Here is a 17714-nt window from a genome sequence, read left to right on the forward strand (position 1 = left end):
TACATAACAGTAGAGAGGTGAGGCATCAGGTCTGTCTACCTCATACATAACAGTAGAGAGGTGAGGCTTCAGGTCTGTCTACCTCATACATAACAGTAGAGAGGTGAGGCATCAGGTCTGTCTACCTCATACATAACAGTAGAGAGGTGAGGCTTCAGGTCAGGTCTGTCTACCTCATACATAACAGTAGAGAGGTGAGGCATCAGGTCTGTCTACCTCATACATAACAGTAGAGAGGTGAGGCTTCAGGTCTGTCTACCTCATACATAACAGTAGAGAGGTGAGGCATCAGGTCTGTCTACCTCATACATAACAGTAGAGAGGTGAGGCTTCAGGTCTGTCTACCTCATACATAACAGTAGAGAGGTGAGGCATCAGGTCTGTCTACCTCATACATAACAGTAGAGAGGTGAGGCTTCAGGTCTGTCTACCTCATACATAACAGTAGAGAGGTGAGGCATCAGGTCTGTCTACCTCATACATAACAGTAGAGAGGTGAGGCTTCAGGTCTGTCTACCTCATACATAACAGTAGAGAGGTGAGGCTTCAGGTCTGTCTACCTCATACATAACAGTAGAGAGGTGAGGCATCAGGTCTGTCTACCTCGTACATAACAGTAGAGAGGTGAGGCATCAGGTCTGTCTACCTCGTACATAACAGTAGAGAGGTGAGGCATCAGGTCTGTCTACCTCATACATAACAGTAGAGAGGTGAGGCATCAGGTCTGTCTACCTCATACATAACAGTAGAGAGATGAGGCATCAGGTCTGTCTACCTCGTACATAACAGTAGAGAGGTGAGGCATCAGGTCTGTCTACCTCATACATAACAGTAGAGAGGTGAGGCATCAGGTCTGTCTACTTCATACATAACAGTAGAGAGGTGAGGCTTCAGGTCTGTCTACCTCATACATAACAGTAGAGAGGTGAGGCATCAGGTCTGTCTACCTCATACATAACAGTAGAGAGGTGAGGCATCAGGTCTGTCTACCTCGTACATAACAGCTGGTCTATCTGACATTTTGTGAATGAATCGCAAGTTGTCCTTTACGTTCAGTGAAAGTGACAAGACTGGTCTCAGTGCTGAACAAGCACGGAGAAAGGCGTGAGAGAGAGGGGTAATTTGACCTCGTTCACAGCATCTCGTATTTTTATTTTTATTTATCTAGGCAAGTCAGTTAAAAACAAATTCTTATTTACAATGACGGGTTGTTTGGAGGATTTTCCAGGTTCCTCTGGGCTGTCCAGCGTTGTTGTGGCAACAGCCTGCCTGACCACATCTCTAATGGTGCCATGTGGTTGACATCAGAACATCACTGTGGAGCGTTGTGACAGAGACAGGTCACAGCTGTTTATTATCTGTGTGTCTCTCTCCAGGCAGCCTGCGGGGGTGCGTCTGTTCCCCAGCGCTACAGGATTTGTGGCCGTGGCAGAGGCAGTGCTCTCTGGAGTCTGCTCCCCCTGGCAACACAGGCTGCCCACACTGCCACCGCACTGCCACCGCCCTCCTCAGGTACACAGACAGACAGACCGACCGACCGACGAGTCAGTTTCTGTCCACCTTTGTGTGTCAGCAAGGGGACAACTCCACTTCACTTCAGGAAACACCATTGGAAAGGTTTCTTGACTGTGTGCCTGTTACTCTCTCTTCCAGGTGAGCCTCAGAGGAGCTGAGCCCAGCAGCCAGGCCTCGAGAGCGGGAGGGTTTCTACTCCAGGCCCTGGTCTGTGTCCGTGCCGCCTGCAGGTCAGTGAGGCAGAATGCAATTGTTGCAGTCACAGATAACATTTACCCCCCCCCCCCCCCTATTTTCAGTGTGTTTAACGTGTGTCTGTGTGTTCCAGGTTAGTGGAGCAGTGTTCGTCTGAGCCTGGCCTGAAGGAGAATGTGTTCACAGCTCCATCCAAACAGGTTCAGGGTCAGGACCCGCTGGAGTCCCTGTGTCTGTGTCTGTGTCCGTGTCTGTGTCTGTGTCTGCTACACGGCTGTGACATTGTTTGCATCCCCACCGTCACAGTGAGCCCCGCCCCCAGCACACACATGTTCACGCACCATGTGTCTACTCACACACGTGTGTGTGTGTGTGTGTGTGTGTGTGTGTGTGTGTGTGTGTGTGTGTGTGTGTGTGTGTGTGTGTGTGTGTGTGTGTGTGTGTGTGTGTGTGTGTGTGTGTGTGTGTGTGTGTGTGTGTGTGTGTGTGTGTGTGTAGAGGCATTGTGAGCTCGCGCCCAGCGCCCAGGTGCCCCAGCACTTCTTTGCCATCCTGTCGTACCAGTTCTCCCTTCTACCCTCCCTCATGCCCCTCTTCGCTGCCAAACTGGGGGAGGCATGTTGTCCGGGGGGGTAGGGGGATCATTGTTTTTCTCGCCCCCAGGTATAATGACCCATGTCTCTGTCCTCCCACCATACCTCTGACTCATCCCCCTCTTCCTCCATTCTTCTTCCTCTCTTCTTTCCAGCATCCTCTGGTTTCTTCAGGCTGGCTCTGGAGCACAAAGTTGTCCTCTGTGCAGGAAACAGGTAACAGGAGAACCTGAGAACACACACACACAGACCACTATCACCCCCCCCTCCCCCAGACAGGTAATTGCTAATGGCGCTGTTATAGTGTGGACTTGTAAAAGTGCCCAGGAAGTGAGAGTTGACACACAGAAGCATCTTTCACGTCACTTTGTTTCAGTCTGGCCATGAAAGCTCTACTCTCACCCGTCTATCAGTCTTGTCTGCCTGTGTGCAGAAGAAGAGGAAGCTCACAGGCCAGGCTGGCTATGTGGTTGTGCTTGAGGTTCACTAACTGTAACTCTCCCCTATGAGCTGTCATGAAACTGAGTCCAAAGTGCATTTGGATATTTTTTTACTCAATTGAAATGCTAAGTCAGAACATTTACTGCACACAGGAGTAGGTTTGATACCATTATTATACTATATAGTGTGAGAAGATAACATCTCCCTTTCTTAGTTGTCCCTCTCTTTCACACTCACTCGCTCTTCCTCATTTCACGGTAGAAACCCAGCTCTGAATGCAGCCTGCTGTGGTTTTCTGCAGAGGCTCAGTGTGTCTCTTCTGTCCCAACCAGACCCTGCAGCCAGCATCCTCCCACAAGGTACTGACACAACACATTCGCCACGAAAAACACCGTAGCATTAAGGTTTAATGTCACAGTAAAGCACTTTGTAGCACTTAAAGTCTGTGGAGAAGGCCTTTGGACTTTATTATGCAAGGCAACGTGTGGTGTGGATGTCCTGTTTGTGACTGTGACGCAATTCAATAATGAAAAGGTCAACTGAGAACTGGTGTCAGTGTGTTTTCTCTCTCTCTGTCTTTCTCTGTCTCTCTCTCTCTGAGTGTCTCTATCTCTCTCTGTCTCTCTCTCTCTCTCTGTTCCCCAGACTGTGAGGAGATAGAGGCTGTGTTGAGGTCCAGCCTGCCCTCTCTGTGTTGCCATTTGTGTGAGTGGCCCTCTCTGCTGTGTGACTCTCCAGGGTCCCAATGTGAGTGACCCTGTCGGCCCCAGGGCCACTCAGTACTGTCTGCTCACATTGCTGCACCTGGCCCTGCAGCATGGAGACAGGTACTTGGGGACATGTAGACACTGGCACAGTTGTATGGTTATTAACGTCACGGCATTGCTTTGAAAGATGTCTGTTTACTGCGGCCAGTGATTTACATAGCATGGGAGGGTTATGTATGTGAGTGTGTGCATGTGTGTATACACTGAGTCTACAAAACATTAGAAAGACCTGCTCTTTCCATGACATAGACTGACCAGGTGAATCCAGGTGAGAGCTATGATCCCTTATTGATGTCACTTCTTAAATACACTTCAATCAGTGTAGATGAAGCGGAGGAGACAGGTTTAAGAAGGATTTTTAAGCCTTGAGGCATGGATTGTGTATGTGTGCCATTCAGAGGTTCAAGGGGCAAGACAAAAGATTTAAGTGCCTTTGAATGGGGAATGGTAGTAGGTGCCAGGCGCCCTGGTTTGAATGTGTCAAGAACTGCAACGCTGCTGGGTTTTTCACACTCAACAGTTTCCCGTGTTTGTCAAGGATAGTCCACCACCCAAAGGACATCCAGCCAACTTGACACAACTGTGGGAAGCATTGGACTCAACATGGGCCAGCAGCCCTGTGGAATGCCTTGTAGAGTCCATGCCCTGACGAATTGAGGCTGTTCTGAAAAAAGAATGCAACCCAATATTAAGAAAGGTGTTCATAATGTTTTGTACACTCAGTGTGTGTGTGTGTGTGTGTGTGTACAATACAATACACTTCCTGTACCTATCACTGCACTGTCAATTGTTGTGTGTGTGCACGTGCATCATAAAACTTTGTGTGTGTGTGTGTGTGTGTGTGTGTGTGTGTGTGTGTGTGTGTGTGTGTGTGTGTGTGTGTGTGTGTGTGTGTGTGTGTGTGTGTGTGTGTGTGTGTGTGTGTGTGTGTGTGTGTGTGTGTGTGTGTGTACCAGGCTGCTCCCTGACTCCACGGTGTTCTCCTGTGTGGTGACTATGCTGTGCTCGGTTCAGGAGCAGGGAGACTCGGCCCTGCCTCCCTGTGTGCTCAGGTCTGCCCTCTACCTGCTGTCTGTCACACAGGACAAGAGTCCCGACCTGGACTGGGTAAGTCAACTCATTTCAATACGATGATAATAGTGGGCTGCAGGCGCTCTAACAGCATGTAATAAATTGCAGAAGGGTTGTTCATTCCTTGGACTATTTAACTGAAGTTATAGTCAATGAAATAGAATCCCACTTTGATGCAAAGGCTCCAACTAAACACTCTTCATTCTTGGAACTCGGTTATGAAGTTACATCAACTATATATGCCTTTCTTTTTGAAAGCTGGGTATTAAATGATACCGAAAGAGAGAGAGTTTTCCCTTTTATGTCCACAACAGTGCTAACACAACTCTAGTCCTTAACCCGTTGACGCGTACGATCACGTATTTGTGATCGTTGATGAGTGCTCCCTGCAGCGTACGATCTTAAACATGTGATTGGAACAGTAGCAACAGAACGTATGACGCAACAAACGCGTCTGAACAGCATTGTTGTCTGAACAGCATCTAAATATTTGATGGTACTGATGGAAAATAAACGTCTTAAACTTTATTCCTCAATTTGACCTTTTATTGTAAAAGATGAATGCAAACTTCGTCATCCAAGCATCACACGGAACACATCCACAGCCAAACTCATTCCATAAACCAGTCTAAATGACAGGTTGTGCTGATGTACCACATCTCTGGTGAGCACGAGAGACTAATGTAATGTTGTTTAGAAAATAAATGCGTGTCAACTAAGCTAACAGCAGCTAAATTCTTTATGATGGTAGCCATTTTTTTTTATGTTTGACTTGGCAAAAACTCTCTAATCCCAGAATGCCATTCACTATAAGACGCAAATAAACAAAGTCAAAGATGGCTGCGCTCATTGCCAGAAAAATATGAACTTAGTTTAGCCACTTTTCAGCATATTACAAATCGTCGATGTACTTGTTACAGTATATACAAGAACCGGAGCACATGACTTGACAAGCCGTTTACCATATTTGACAAATCACAAAGCAAATAAAATGTTTTCACCTCACAGATCATCACACCAAATACAAGCCTACTGCCTAGCCTAACCGTAGCGTGAAAGCTAAACAGGGATGAAACCTTTGTGGGGGGGTTAATTTCAATAATGGGGGGTTTTCAAGTTCGTGGGGGGTAGAAATGGGGGGGAAAGTATTATGGGGGATATGATGCAGGAAATATTACTATGTGTAAGGACCGACGCTGGAGTTGAGAAGCAGGTACGGGGAGTCAAACATTTAATGAGGAACAGACAAGGAACAGGACAGAAATAGCGTCAGCACACAGGTAACAAAACAACATACGAACTTTAATGCGGAAGCGGGGAACCGAGCTGGGGGACAGACAGATATAGGGAAGGAAATAACAGGTGATTGAGTCCAGGTGAGTCCAAAGGATCGCTGATGCGCGTGACGAGGGAAGCAGGTGTGCGTAATGATGGTGGCAGGAGTGAGTAATACTGGGGAGCGCGGCGCCAGGTGAGAAGTTTATACTAAATAAAAATAAAACCCCTGGAAAGGGGGGTCTGAGCTGGCAACCCTGAGGTACCAAAGTTACAATCTGATGTCGCATTCAAAACGACTGGCAACTGGGAAATCTCCGACTTCAGTGTGTTCAAGACAACTGGAAACTCTGAAAAAAACGAGCTCCAAATGGGATTTTTTTTTTGAACGGTCATCCAACTCGGAATTCCAACTTTAGGAACTCGGGCCTCTTTCCAGAGCTCCGACCTGAAGATCATTGACGTCGTGATTTTACAGTTGTCTTGAAAGCACCATAATTAATTTGAGTGAACTATCCCTTGGTATAACATCTTTGGTCTGACAGAAGCTTACGTGACAACCAGAATGCATTGTATGATGTCAACAAACACGGTGCCACACATAGCTGGCAAATAGCTTAGCATCAGCTCATCATAATCAGTACTACATTCAAAAAAGTATTTTACACACATCATGTGTGTCCAGTACAATCTATGCAAGAATCAGAATGCATGATTTGTCATTAGAACTTGAAAATGTGAATAAAACAGTAAATACATTATGATCCATACATACATATGGTGTGCTACAGCAGAAACAACAACAAAATATACAGAAAATAAGCCACTTACTTTGATAGGAACGCACACATGTCCAAAGTCCAATTTGTAAGGAAAACAAATATGAAGGCAATGCGGGCGCCAGCCAGAAAATGTGCTGGGGGGAAACGTTTGTGCAAGGCCTGTTCTGACTAGAGATGCGCAATGTCTTCATACTTTATCTGGGGAAACACTAGGGAAGTGCTTGGGCTCTCGTTGAAGAGAGAAGTTTGTCCGCTCAGTAAAGCCTCAAACATAAATTGTCTGCAGCAGTGAAATGGGCTAGTTCTTATGCAAATTAACGATGAGGCGGAACACACCTCAATTCAAACGGTTGTTTTGAAAATAAAACGTGTTAGAAAATAATTTGAAATTGAGAAGTTGAAACAAGCCTATATATAATTAGCAGGCAGCGTGCCTTGGTTTGAGGGCAGCGCGGGTAACTGTCCTGTTGCATGGAACAGTGAGAGCATTCTGACATCACGGGCATGAGAACTCACGCGGGGCGACGGTTAGAGATATTTGGAACTCACAAGGAAATTAAGGATATGGCTCTTCATGTCTCCATTATTCCTCAACACCTTATTGGTAAATGAAGTGGTTGATGAATGTACAAAGCCATAACTCCTCTGTTTCTTGTTAGTCAAGTCACAACAAATTACCTTAAGCATCAGAGTTGTGCACCTGTAAGACTTCCTTCTCATTCTTTAGTCCTCTAAACTGCATCAGCAAGGCCCTGTCCTCCAGCCCCAGTTTCGTCTCCCTCTACATCCACTCCTACACTTCCTCTTCCACTACCCAGAGCTGGCCGAGCATTTTGGGCCCCGGGTCCTGGAGCTGTGGTTGTCCCACCGTGCTGAGGCCACACTGCAGTCAGACACAAACAGTAAGAAGACAGAGGGCCCGTCAGAGCAGAACCAGGATCCAGACAACACAGCCCTGCTGACTCTGCTGGAGAAGAGCCCCACTGTCATACTGAACTTGCTGGTGAGGGAGGGAGACCCCATGTACTGTCCAGAGACTGGGCACAAGCCTGTTTCTTTGCCAATCCCAGCTCTCTGCATGAACCCCTGCCTCTCTGTGTCTGTAGGGCATGGTGTGTACCAGGGAGGCTCCCCTGGCATAACGTGCTGTAGAGGTGCTGGGGAGTTTCCTGCAGGGCCAGCGGGGCTGTAAGGCCGGCCTGTGTACCCTACTCAGACCCACTCTGCTACAGGTGCTCCAGAGACTGGGCCTGGAGAGCAGCCAGGGGACAGGAGGTGAGGAGCAAAAACGAGAGTATACCATTATTTAGATATATAGTCTATCTGTCAATTTTACATTTTACATTTAAGTCATTTAGCAGACGCTCTTATCCAGAGCGACTTACAAGTACATACATTCATACTTTTTTGTACTGGTCCCCCGTGGGAATCGAACCCACAACCCTGGCGTTGCAAGCGCCATGCTCTACCAACTGAGCCACACGGGACATATGATTGGGTGCAGAGATGTAGCGGAGTCAGGCGCAGGACACAGGTTTGAGCAAAACAACTGAGTTTACTCACAAAAAGGCAAGCAATATTCCAATAAGGAAAATCCAGACAGAATAACACCTACACGAACCACTAAGACACCAACAATCACAGACAGAACAGAAAGGTATGCCAGAGGGTTAAATAAGGAACATGATATGGGAATTGAAACCAGGTGTGTGTAATACAGACAAAACAAAACGAAAATTAAACATGGATCGGTGGTGACTAGAAAGCCGGTGACGTCGACCGCCGAACACCACCCGAACAAGGAGAGGGGCCGACTTCGGCGGAAGTCGTGACACTATCTATATAATTAGCCATATATCCTCATGTTACAAATACAATTGGTAAAGAAGATCCATGTATACCGAACAAAAATATAAATGCAACATGCAAAAATGTTAAACAATTTTTACTGAGTTACAATTCATATAGGGAAATCAGTCAATTTAAATAAATTCATTAGGCCTTAATCTATGGAGTTCACATGACTGGGCAGGGGCGCAGGCATGGGTGGGCCTGGGAGGGCATAGGCCCACCCACTGGGGAGCCAGGACCAGCCAATCAGACCATGTCTCCACAAAAGGACTTTATTACAGACAGAAATACTCCTCAGTTTCATCAGCTGTCCGTGTGGCTGGTCACAGAAGATCCCGCAGGTGAAGAAGCCGGATGTGGAGGTCCTGGGCTGGCGTTGTTACATGTTGTCTGCGGTTGTGAAGCCAGTTGGACGTACTGCCAAATTCTTTAAAACGATGTAGAGAAAGGAACATTCAATTGTCTGGCAACAGGTCTGGTGGACATTCGTGCAGACAGCATGCCAATTTCACACTCCCTCAAAACTTGAGACATCTGTAGCATTGTGTGTGACAAACAACACATTTAAAAGTGACCGTTTACTGTCCACAGCACAAGGTGCACCTGTGTAATGATCATGCTGTTTAATCAGCTTCTTGATATGCCACACCTCTCAGGTGGATGGATTATTTTGGAAAATGAAAAATGCTCACTAACACAGATGTAAACACATTTGAGAATAATAAGCTTTTTCTGTGTATGGACCATTTCTGGGATTTAAAAAAATTCAGCTCATGAAACATGGATCAACACTTTACATGTTGCAGTTGATAGTTTTGTTTGGTGGAGTTGCAGGGAGAACAAAGCGGCTTCACTCTGTAGTGTGATATCAAGTGCAATGTGCTTTGACGTTCCTCTCCGGCGGATGGATACCCATTGAGGTTGTGTAGGTTAATTTCTGTAGCTCAAGGGCACACCACAACTATATGTCCACTCTGGGGGGGGGGGTTGAACTAACTAGTTACCATCAGCTCTCCCACTAGAACACGCTGCACGATATAATTTGCATTAATAAACAAAAAAAGAAACGTCCTCTCACTGTCAACTGCGTTTATTTTCAGCAAACTTAACATGTGTAAATATTTGTATGAACAATACAAGACTCAACAACTGAGACATAAAATGTACAAGTTCCACAGACATGTGACTAACATAAATTGAATAATGTGTCCCTGAACAAAGGGGGGGTCAAAATCAAAAGTAACAGTCAGTATCAGTATCTGGCCACCAGCTGCATTAAGTACTGCAGTGCATCTCCTCCTCATGGACTGCACCAGATTTGCCAGTTCTTGCTGTGAGATGTTACCCCACTCTTCCACCTGCAAGTTCCCGGACATTTCTGGGGGGAAATGGACCTAGCTCTCACCCTCCGATCCAACAGGTCCCAGACGTGCTCAATGAGATTGAGACCCGGGCTCTTCGCTGGCCATGGCAGAACACTGACATTCCTGTCTTGCAGGAAATCACGCACAGAACGAGCAGTATGACTGGTGGCATTGTCATGCTGGAGGGTCATGTCAGGATGAGTCTGCAGGAAGGTTACCACATGAGGGAGGAGGATGTCTACCCTGTAACACACAGCGTTGAGATTGCCTGCAATGACAACAAGCCATGTCCGATGATACTGTGACACACCGCCCCAGACCATGACGGACCCTCCACCTCCAAATCAATCCCGCTCCAGAGTACAGGCCTCGGTGTAACGCTCATTCCTTCGACGATAAACGCGAATCCGACCATCACCCCTGGTGAGACAAAACCGCGACTCGTCAGTGAAGAGCACTTTTTGCCAGTCCTGTCTGGTCCAGCGATGGTGGGTTTGTGCCCATAAGCGACATTGTTGCCGGTGATGTCTGGTGAGGACCTGCCTTACAACAGGCCTACAAGCCATCAGTCCAGCCTCTCTCAGCCTATTGCGGACAGTCTGAGCACTGATGCAGGGATTGAGCGTTCCTGGTGTAACTCGGTCAGTTGTTGTTGCCATCCTGTACCTGTCCCGCAGGTGTGATGTTCGGATGTACCGATCCTGTGCATGTGTTGTTACACGTGGTCTGCCACTGCGAGGACGATCAGCTGTCCGTCCTGTCTCCCTGTAGCGCTGTCTTAGGCTTCTCACAGTACGGACATTGCAATTTATTGCCCTGGCCACATCTGCAGTTCTCATGCCTCCTTGCAGCTTGCCTAAGGCACATTCACGCAGATGAGCAGGGACCCTGGGCATCTTTCTTTTGGTGTTTTCCAGAGTCAGTAGATAGGCCTCTTTTAGTGTCCTAAGTTTTCATAACTGTGACCTTAATTGCCTACCGTCTGTAAGCTGTTTGTGTCTTAATGACCGTTCCACAGGTGGATGTTCATTAATTGTTTATGGTTCATTGAACAAGCATGGGAAACAGTGTTTAAACCCTTTACAATGAAGATCTGTGAAGTTATTTGGATTTTTATGAATTATCTTTGAAAGACAGGGTCCTGAAAAGGGGACGTTTATTTTTTTGCTGAGTTTATATACTTTATATTAACCTATAATGCTGTAGGGTGACTATCTAATGTAAAAAAAAATGCAGCCAGGGGAGTATGGAAATGAGTGTTTTTTGCCTCTTTCTTTCATCTCTCTCTCGTTAATTATTTCTCCCCCTTATCCCTCTCCCAATCTCTCTAGCCGTGGGCTCTCTCCCTCTGGTCCTGAGGTTGCTGTGCCTGATGCAGACCAGTGGCTCCACTGAGAATGAGATGGACGGCATCCACTTCAAACTGCTCTACCACGGTGAGGTCACAGGGTCAAAAGGAGTCAGTCATGCATAATTCACTCAGATCTATAGCTTTGGTCCAACTTCAACTACTTCTCCACTATTTCTCGCTATACCCACTCTGTACTCACTCTGTACTCACTCCGTACTCACGCTGTACTCACACTGTACTCACGCTGTACTTTCGCTGTACTCACACTGTACTCACTCTGTACTCACGCTGTACTCACACTGTACTCTCGCTGTACTCACTCTACATTCAATATCAGTTCAATCGATATATAAATGCCTTAGGGTTTTTGCTCACATCAACAAAGCATATGACATAAGCATAAGCTGAATTTGTAGATGAAAGTAGTATTTAAGTATCAATAACATGGCGGCTTTCTTCTGACTATAGATGTTATGATCTTGTATTCTGTCTGATGTCTTATTTTGTCTCCTGTCTTATTATGGGCGTGTTCCAGTGAGTAACCTGGCAGGGAAGCTGCAAGCCTCCAACACGGAGTGTCTGATGCCAGCCTTCAGCTACCTGTACTGCTGTCTGCGCCTGTCCCCCTCCCGCACTGCACTGACAGAAGTGTCAAACTTAGTCTGCCACCCTGTCCTTCTCATTAAGCGCAGCACAGCGAGCAGCCTTCATACACGCTGCCACCTGCCTCTCTCTCTCTCTCTCTCTCTCTCTCTCACACACACAGTCCCCCAGAGACACAGATTGCGTTGTGCCGTCTGGGCTGTAAGAAAGGCACACACTTGTACAGAACCAGTCGGTGCCATTCACAAGGGCACACGACACACTCACACATTAATTTGGTAGTATGTTTTATATATTGGATAATATCTTGAGTGTGATCTCTTTTTGTTTTCTCCTCCCCAGCTGTGTCCATGCTGCTGTGTAACGCCGGGCTGATGGACCAACTGCAGGCTACTCTGAACCTGTCCTCCTCTTCCCTCTTTCCTACGTCTACCCTGCTGTGCTGCTCTCGTCTGCTCCTGTCCACTCTCGTCACCCTGCAGCACACTCATTCAGCTCAGGTTGTTCTGTCACGCTAACCCTTATGAAGCCCTTTACACAGGCTACACAATGTAGTACAAAACACACTGAGGACAGGAGCAGGGGACTTACCAGGGGAGACACACTGTCCTCTACAGCTGACAATGGAACACAGACATTGAATGCAGCACTCAAAGCAGAATGTATCAGAGACCTTGATGCTATGACAATACATTTGTCTTCTTGTACTGTAGGACAGTGTGTTGTTGAACAGAGAGCGTTGTTGACAAAGAGATCCTGTTAAATTACATTCCTAGTTCTATGGTTGTTGCCTTATCATGTCTTGTCATGTTCTTCCCTTTCTGTATCCCAAGGTCCATAGAAGCATCAGGTTGAACCTGGGCAGCACGGTGCAAGCCCTGGTCCTTGGGAAGAGGAAGACAGGCAGCCTCTTACTGGGTAACAACGCTCCACCACACTAAGCAGGGCAAAGCAGCATTGTCACACAGGCTTTAATTCTGTTATGTGTCCTTCCTCCAGCAGAGGACTTGGGATAGAAATGTCCAGCTGGTTCTGTCTGTCTCCCTGTTGTATGAGTGTGCTGTCAGGGTGATCTACGGTCTCTCTCCGCCGCCTCCTCCCTCTGTCTCTGTTTTCTCTCCCTCTCTCTCTTTCTCCTATCGCTAATTGTCTCTTCTCTCCCTTAGGGGGGTCTAATATCTCAGTGTACATGAGTGTTTGACAAAAGGGTCCTCTTTCAACCTCTCCCCTCTCTCCTCTGCCCACGTTATCCCTCTCCTCACTCCAAATCTCCTTGAATCCCACCCCTTCCCCCTCCACATCCTCTCGTTCCTCTGTCTTCCCTCATTCTGCCTCTCCTCCCTCGCCTTCCACCCCACAGCTAGATCCCTGAGGCTGCTGCAGGCTGTTCTAGATGTTGACCTGGAGTCTCCAGTGCTGTGTGTGAGTGTTGGCCCCAGGGCAGGACAGAGGCCCCTGGGGGACACAGACAGCTCTCTGTACCCGCTGGGATCCTACGGGGCCCACTGCCTCATCACCACACTCTATGGCCTCCTGCTGCAGGTCAGACACACACATACACACACACACACACACACACACACACACACACACACACACACACACACACACACACACACACACACACACACACACACACACACACACACTACAGAGCTGTTAACACTACAGAGCTGTTAACACTACAGAGTTGTTAACACTACAGAGTTGTTAACACTACAGAGCTGTTAACACTACAGAGTTGTTAACACTACAGAGCTGTTAACACTACAGAGTTGTTAACACTACAGAGTTGTTAACACTACAGAGCTGTTAACACTACAGAGCTGTTAACACTACAGAGTTGTTAACACTACAGAGTTGTTAACACTACAGAGTTGTTAACACTACAGAGTTGTTAACACTACAGAGCTGTTAACACTACAGAGTTGTTAACACTACAGAGCTGTTAACACTACAGAGCTGTTAACACTACAGAGTTGTTAACACTACAGAGCTGTTAACACTACAGAGCTGTTAACACTACAGAGTTGTTAACACTACAGAGCTGTTAACACTACAGAGTTGTTAACACTACAGAGCTGTTAACACTACAGAGTTGTTAACACTACAGAGCTGTTAACACTACAGAGTTGTTAACACTACAGAGCTGTTAACACTACAGAGTTGTTAACACTACAGAGCTGTTAACACTACAGAGCTGTTAACACTACAGAGTTGTTAACACTACAGAGTTGTTAACACTACAGAGCTGTTAACACTACAGAGCTGTTAACACTACAGAGTTGTTAACACTACAGAGCTGTTAACACTACAGAGTTGTTAACACTACAGAGCTGTTAACACTACAGAGTTGTTAACACTACAGAGCTGTTAACACTACAGAGTTGTTAACACTACAGAGCTGTTAACACTACAGAGTTGTTAACACTACAGAGCTGTTAACACTACAGAGCTGTTAACACTACAGAGTTGTTAACACTACAGAGCTGTTAACACTACAGAGTTGTTAACACTACAGAGCTGTTAACACTACAGAGCTGTTAACACTACAGAGTTGTTAACACTACAGAGCTGTTAACACTACAGAGTTGTTAACACTACAGAGCTGTTAACACTACAGAGTTGTTAACACTACAGAGCTGTTAACACTACAGAGTTGTTAACACTACAGAGTTGTTAACACTACAGAGCTGTTAACACTACAGAGTTGTTAACACTACAGAGCTGTTAACACTACAGAGTTGTTAACACTACAGAGTTGTTAACACTACAGAGCTGTTAACACTACAGAGTTGTTAACACTACAGAGTTGTTAACACTACAGAGTTGTTAACACTACAGAGTTGTTAACACTACAGAGCTGTTAACACTACAGAGTTGTTAACACTACAGAGCTGTTAACACTACATAGTTCTTCCCCATACTGTTGTTATTCCTACATTTTCCATTGATTCATTGTTTTCATTGTTGTTCGACAAGCATCCCTGATAGAACACAAGGCTGATGTGGTAAAGCACTCAAATGTGTCCTTCCTTTCTACCCTCTGTTTCTCTTTCTCTCTCTTTCAGCCTTTTCTAGTCTATGTATAAGTACACTGGTGTTAATGGCAGGGTTATGGGGATAAATACAGTTAATAAATACTGCGTATCATTACTGTCATCACTTAATGATTGGGTCAGAGTTCACGGTAACTCTTCATGAAGCGTCTTCAACTCCTCCTGTCTCTCCCGCTGTCTCTATAGCATCGTTTAGTCTATGCTGTGTATGTATAGTGAACACTTAATGTGTCCCTCTTCCTATATAACCAATTTGGTGTTGAATAATACCACCCTGTATCAGTCAGGGCAGTAGTTCCATATCAGTGGCTGCTCTGTAGAGCGTAGCTGCTGCTCGGTCCACTGCGCTGTGGTGCGCTAAGCCGAGGATGTGAGTCTGCACTGGCTTCCAGGATTAGACTGGAACTCTCTGTGGACTTCCTCTCTATAGCCATCTGCCCTACTTCACTATTTTGGGACACTAATCACTAGTCACTGCCTCAGTAGGGGCGGCTGTGGAGTGGGAGGTAATGCATTATTAAATAATCCTTCACTCTCTCGTTCTCTCGTTCTATCTGGTTCTCTCTCTTTTCTCCATCCCTCTGTTTGGCTTAATATCTTCTCTCTTTTCTATTCATAGTGAATGACCTGCAGAGAGCTGGGACCAAAGTAACAAAGCCTACCATCAGTAACACACTACGCCGCCAGGGACTCAAATCCTGCAGTGCCAGACGTGTCCCCAGTACATGTCCAGGCCCGTCTGAAGTTTGCTAGAGAGCATTTGGATGATCCAGAAGAAGATTGGGAGAATGTCAGATGAAACCAAAATAGAACTTTTTGGTAAAAACTCAACTCGTCGTGTTTGGAGGACAAAGAATGCTGAGTTGCATCCAAAGAACACCATACCTACTGTGAAGCATGGGGGTGGAAACATCATGCTTTGGGGCTGTTTTTCTGCAAAGGGACCAGGACGACTGATCCGTGTAAAGGACAGAATGAATGGGGCCATGTATCGTGAGATTTTGAGTGAAAACCTCCTTCCATCAGCAAGGGCATTGAAGATGAAACGTGGCTGGGTCTTTCAGCATGACAATGATCCCAAACACACCGCCCGGGCAACGAAGGAGTGGCTTTGTAAGAAGCATTTCAAGGTCCTGGAGTGGCCTAGCCAGTCTCCAGATCTCAACCCCATAGAAAATCTTTGGAGGGAGTTGAAAGTCCGTGTTGCCCAGCAACAGCCCCAAAACATCACTGCTCTAGAGGAGATCTGCATGGAGGAATGGGCCAAAATACCAGCAACAGTGTGTGAAAACCTTGTGAAGACTTACAGAAAACGTTTGACCTCTGTCATTGCCAACAAAGGGTATATAACAAAGTATTGAGATAAACTTTTGTTATTGACCAAATACTTATTTTCCACCATAATTTGCAAATAAATTAATTAAAAATCCTACAATGTGATTTTCTGGATTTTTTTCCCTCATTTCATCTGTCATAGTTGAAGTGTACCTATGATGAAAATTACAGGCCTCTCATCTTTTTAAGTGGGAGAACTTGCACAATTGGTGGCTGACTAAATACTTTTTTGCCCCACTGTATATATATATATACAGTTGAAGTCGGAAGTTTACATACACCTTAGCCAAATACATTTAAACTCCGTTTTTCACAATTCCTGACATTTAATCCCAGTAAAAATTCCCTGTTTTAGGTCAGTTAGGATCACCACTTTATTTTAAGAATGTGAAATGTCAGAATAACAGAAGAGAGAATGATTTATTTCAGCTTTTATTTCTTTCATCACATTCCCAGTGAGTCAGAAGTTTACATACACTCAATTAGTATTTGGTAGCATTGCCTTTAAATTGTTTAACTTGTGTCAAACGTTTCGGGTAGCCTTCCACAAACTTCCCACAATAAGTTGGGTGAATTTTGGCCCATTCCTCTTGACAGAGCTGGTGTAACTGAGTCAGAGCTGGTGTAACTGCTTTTTCAGTTCTGCCCACAAATCTTCAATAAGATTGAGGTCAGGGCTTTGTGGTGGCCACTCCAATACCTTGACTTTGTTGTCCTTGAGCCATTTTGCCACAACTTATGAAGTATGCCTGGGGTCATTGTCCATTTGGAAGACCCATTTGCGACCAAGCTTTAACTTCCTGACTGAATTCTTGAGATGTTGCTTCAATATATCCACATCATTTTCCGTCCTCATGAAGCCATCTATTTTGTGAAGTGCACCAGTCCCTCCTGCAGCAAAGCACCCCCACAACATGATGCTGCCACCCCTGTGCTTCACGATTGGGATAGTGTTCTTCGGCTTGCAAGCCTCCCCCTTTTTCCTCCAAACATAACGATGGTCATTATGGCCAAACAGTTCTATTTTTGTTTCATCAGACCAGAGGACATTTCTCCCAAAAGTACGATCTTTGTCCCCATGTGCAGTTGCAAACCGTAGTCTGGCTTTTTTATGGCGGTTTTGGAGCAGTGGCTTCTTCCTTGCTGAGCGGCCTTTCAGGTTATGTCGATTATAGGACTCGTTTTACTGTGGATATAGATACTTTTGTACCTGTTTCCTCCAGTATCTTCACAAGGTCGTTTGCTGTTGTTCTGGGATTGATTTGCACTTTTTGCACCAAAGTACGTTCATCTTTAGGAGACAGAACGCGTCTCCTTCCTGAGCGGTATGACGGCTGCGTGGTCCCATGGTGTTTATACCTGCGTACTATTGTTTGTACAGATGAACGTGGTACCTTCAGGCGTTTGGAAATAGCTCCCAAAGATGAACCAGACTTGTGGAGGTCTACAAAGGTCTTGGCTGATTTCTTTTGATTTTCCCATGATGTCAAGCAAAGAGGCACTGAGTTTGAA

General features: G+C 45.9%; 1 protein-coding gene and 1 long non-coding RNA gene across 2 annotated transcripts; both read left to right on the plus strand.

Annotated features, from left to right (window-relative positions):
• The first annotated feature begins 4473 nt into the window (after nt 1-4473).
• On the plus strand, nt 4474-11289 carry LOC120044575. The gene is made up of 4 exons (XR_005476563.1): nt 4474-4618; nt 7458-7642; nt 7746-7914; nt 11186-11289. It is a non-coding gene; the product is annotated as an uncharacterized LOC120044575 (long non-coding RNA).
• Nucleotides 11290-12083: 794 nt separating this feature from the next.
• Nucleotides 12084-15524, plus strand: LOC120044576. The gene is made up of 4 exons (XM_038989240.1): nt 12084-12308; nt 12642-12726; nt 13169-13350; nt 15487-15524. Exons 1-4 carry the CDS (start codon nt 12159-12161, stop codon nt 15487-15489), a joined length of 420 nt encoding a protein of 139 aa, XP_038845168.1. The 5' UTR covers nt 12084-12158; the 3' UTR covers nt 15490-15524.
• The last annotated feature ends 2190 nt before the right edge of the window (nt 15525-17714 follow it).

This window comes from Salvelinus namaycush, chromosome 3 (assembly GCF_016432855.1).
Source record: "Salvelinus namaycush isolate Seneca chromosome 3, SaNama_1.0, whole genome shotgun sequence".
Taxonomy (NCBI): Eukaryota; Metazoa; Chordata; class Actinopteri; order Salmoniformes; family Salmonidae; genus Salvelinus; species Salvelinus namaycush.